This window comes from Beta vulgaris, chromosome 3 (assembly GCF_026745355.1).
Source record: "Beta vulgaris subsp. vulgaris cultivar EL10 chromosome 3, EL10.2, whole genome shotgun sequence".
Classification (NCBI taxonomy): Eukaryota; Viridiplantae; Streptophyta; class Magnoliopsida; order Caryophyllales; family Amaranthaceae; genus Beta; species Beta vulgaris.
In genome coordinates this window covers 43,368,865-43,371,458 of record NC_079204.1, presented here as the reverse complement: position 1 = coordinate 43,371,458, position 2,594 = coordinate 43,368,865, and the positions used below count along the sequence as shown (strand labels likewise).

Here is a 2,594-nt window from a genome sequence, read left to right as displayed (position 1 = left end):
TTCTATACTCTCTCAAATACTTCTTGCTTAGCTTTAGAGAAAACTTGCAATCTTCTCTTGAGTGTTCTTCACAAACACAAAAACACAAGTTCTTGTTGATTCACTTAGAAGATCATCTAAGTGGATTGTTTCTCTCCATTGTATCTCATTAGTTATTTCGTGTTAACCCGGTGATCCTAGAGGGGCGAAATTAAACTAATAGGAAAGCGTAGTTTCCGTGCCTTAGAGTGGATATCCGGTTCTCTCATTGATCACACTGATAACAATAGCTACACTAACGAAGCAACAATTTACAATTTTGATGTGCAATTTGTTTAAATTGGTGTAATATGAATACACATAACACTAAAAAAATGTTATATATTGATTTCGAAATTCTAGAATACATGTTATCGATCTCCCTATTTTGAGGCCCATATTTTATTACTTGCTTGAGCCTATAAAATGTCAAGATCCGCCCCGTGCTTACACTTGGATATGGTATCCAGAGTCAAGTAATGAACATTAGAAATAGCTACCTTTGAACTAGATAAACTCGAAATATTTACAAACATCAGCTAGTAGGGGCACAGCATCGCCAAAAAGTTCCAAATGGCCATGTTGTGGCAAGATAACTCTCAATAAGTCATGAACAAAGAATAGATTCCCCTTGCATCAATGAGCAGAAGTTATAGACCAAATTAAGTTTCAATGTTTCTATAATAAGAGACAGAATAACATCTATTGGCTTATTTTCAAAGCGATCAGAAGGACTAGGAACAATACAACCAAGAACAAATATAATTCTCACACATGCAGTAGAAGAAATAGCATCAAAAGATGCATCCATATGTGATGTTGCATCACCGGCCTCTCGTTCAACAGCTCGGTTACACCCTTCTTTTTTTCTATGCAGAACGTACAATTATTGGATCTTGATGATGCTATGATACATATGCAGCATCATAACTAACTCATATAACGAACAGAATATATTCGATTGGTCTAGCAAACTAGGACGGCTATCAGATCAATTAACTTTCGAGTATACCAATTCAATTTCGATAGTCCTTATATGATTGCTTAAGACTCTAAGAGATGAACTTTCCAGTTTTAGACATGGCATTTGGATAATTCTTAGCTATGTGGTGATACTCTAGGTCACTTGTTCATCCCACAAAGAGTCATTGTCATGTAAACTCAAGCTGCAAGAGCATTTTTTATCCCATGAAAAGAGTAAAGCAGCAAAGTTCTGCCTTATCCACTGGTTATAGATTATTAAACTACAAGCCCATGATATTTTGCACCTTTATTAATTGTTGCTACAATGTCACAGAGCCATCCAGAACATAACCTCATAACATAACATGGCCAATATGGCCAAGCAACCTTAAATCTACATCACACTTCTCCTAGATCTCTCCAAGCTTGTACTTTAATCTCGTTTCAAACGTGTAGGAGCCGTGGCTTAGTTCGTGTCATAGAGCTCGGAAAAATGGACAGATTAAATGAATTGGCAAAGACAAAGGCAGCAGTGATATTCAGCAAGAGTACAGATTGTATGTGCCACAGCATTGAAACATTATTCTATGAACTTGGTGCAAGCCCAGCAGTCTATGAGTTGGAAAATGATCCTAGAGGAAGAGATATGGAGTGGGCCTTACAACAATTGGGCTGTAAACCAACTGTTCCTGCAGTCTTTATTGGTGGAAAGTATGTGGGCTCAGCCCGCGATGTGATTTCTGCTCACTTAAATGGTTCTCTTAAAGACTGGCTCATACAAGCAAAAGCTATCTGGCTGTAGTACTCCATAATTGGAAACTGATGCCATGAATCAATAGTATTATGCTTGAATCATGAGCATATATAAAGCATTGGGTATTTACAACTATAGGAATATGTGTATGTGTGCTTTTATACAGTCTAGATACTATACTCAATTAAGGTGATAAACATCAAAACCTCAACTTAAATTGTGTGTTAATGTAATATAGTATATATTCTTCAAATCAAAGGCCACCGAATTTCAACTTAAGGCGCAGCTTTTGCATACAATCATGCATATAGTGTTCTTATCTAAGTAATAAACATATTAGGGTGAATTAGTATTTTTCGTATGACATCATTCAAGGGATATGTCCTTAGATATCCCGTCAATTACTAAATATAAATAGGATTTAAGTTATGAAGATAATAAAGTTAATTATTTTAGTAATTTATTTGCTTGCAAGAGAATAAATATAATTAGTAGGATAATTTAGATTGTGCCTACAACTAAAATTTATTTATACTATGAGGTACTTTGTAGCATGAGTTGAAGGAATTAACTCAAGGCTAGCTTGAGTGGGCGGCATAGATGGGAGTTGGAGGAGAATTACTTCTCCTAATTTGGCTAGGATTCTTCTATTATATGCTTCTTCCGTTTTTAAATAAGTGCAACATTTCCCATTTTAGAAAATGTCATAATAAGTGCAACATAGCTTAAATTGGAAAGATTTTTTCTTTTTATTTACAGAATTGCCATACTTAATTTTCCAACAACATAATCAACTTATCATTTACCAACCTAGACAAAACTAATTAATCGACCCACCCAACCCCTCACTCATCTCAGC

At 35.3% G+C, this 2,594-nt stretch overlaps 1 protein-coding gene across 1 annotated transcript; it reads left to right on the top strand.

Moving 5' to 3' along the window:
* Positions 1 to 1,346: 1,346 nt before the first annotated feature.
* LOC104883637 (glutaredoxin-C11) lies at positions 1,347 to 1,987 on the top strand. Its single transcript, XM_010668187.4, has one exon. The coding sequence runs from the start codon at positions 1,475 to 1,477 to the stop codon at positions 1,781 to 1,783; it is 309 nt and encodes a 102-aa protein (XP_010666489.1). The 5' UTR covers positions 1,347 to 1,474; the 3' UTR covers positions 1,784 to 1,987.
* Positions 1,988 to 2,594: the final 607 nt, after the last annotated feature.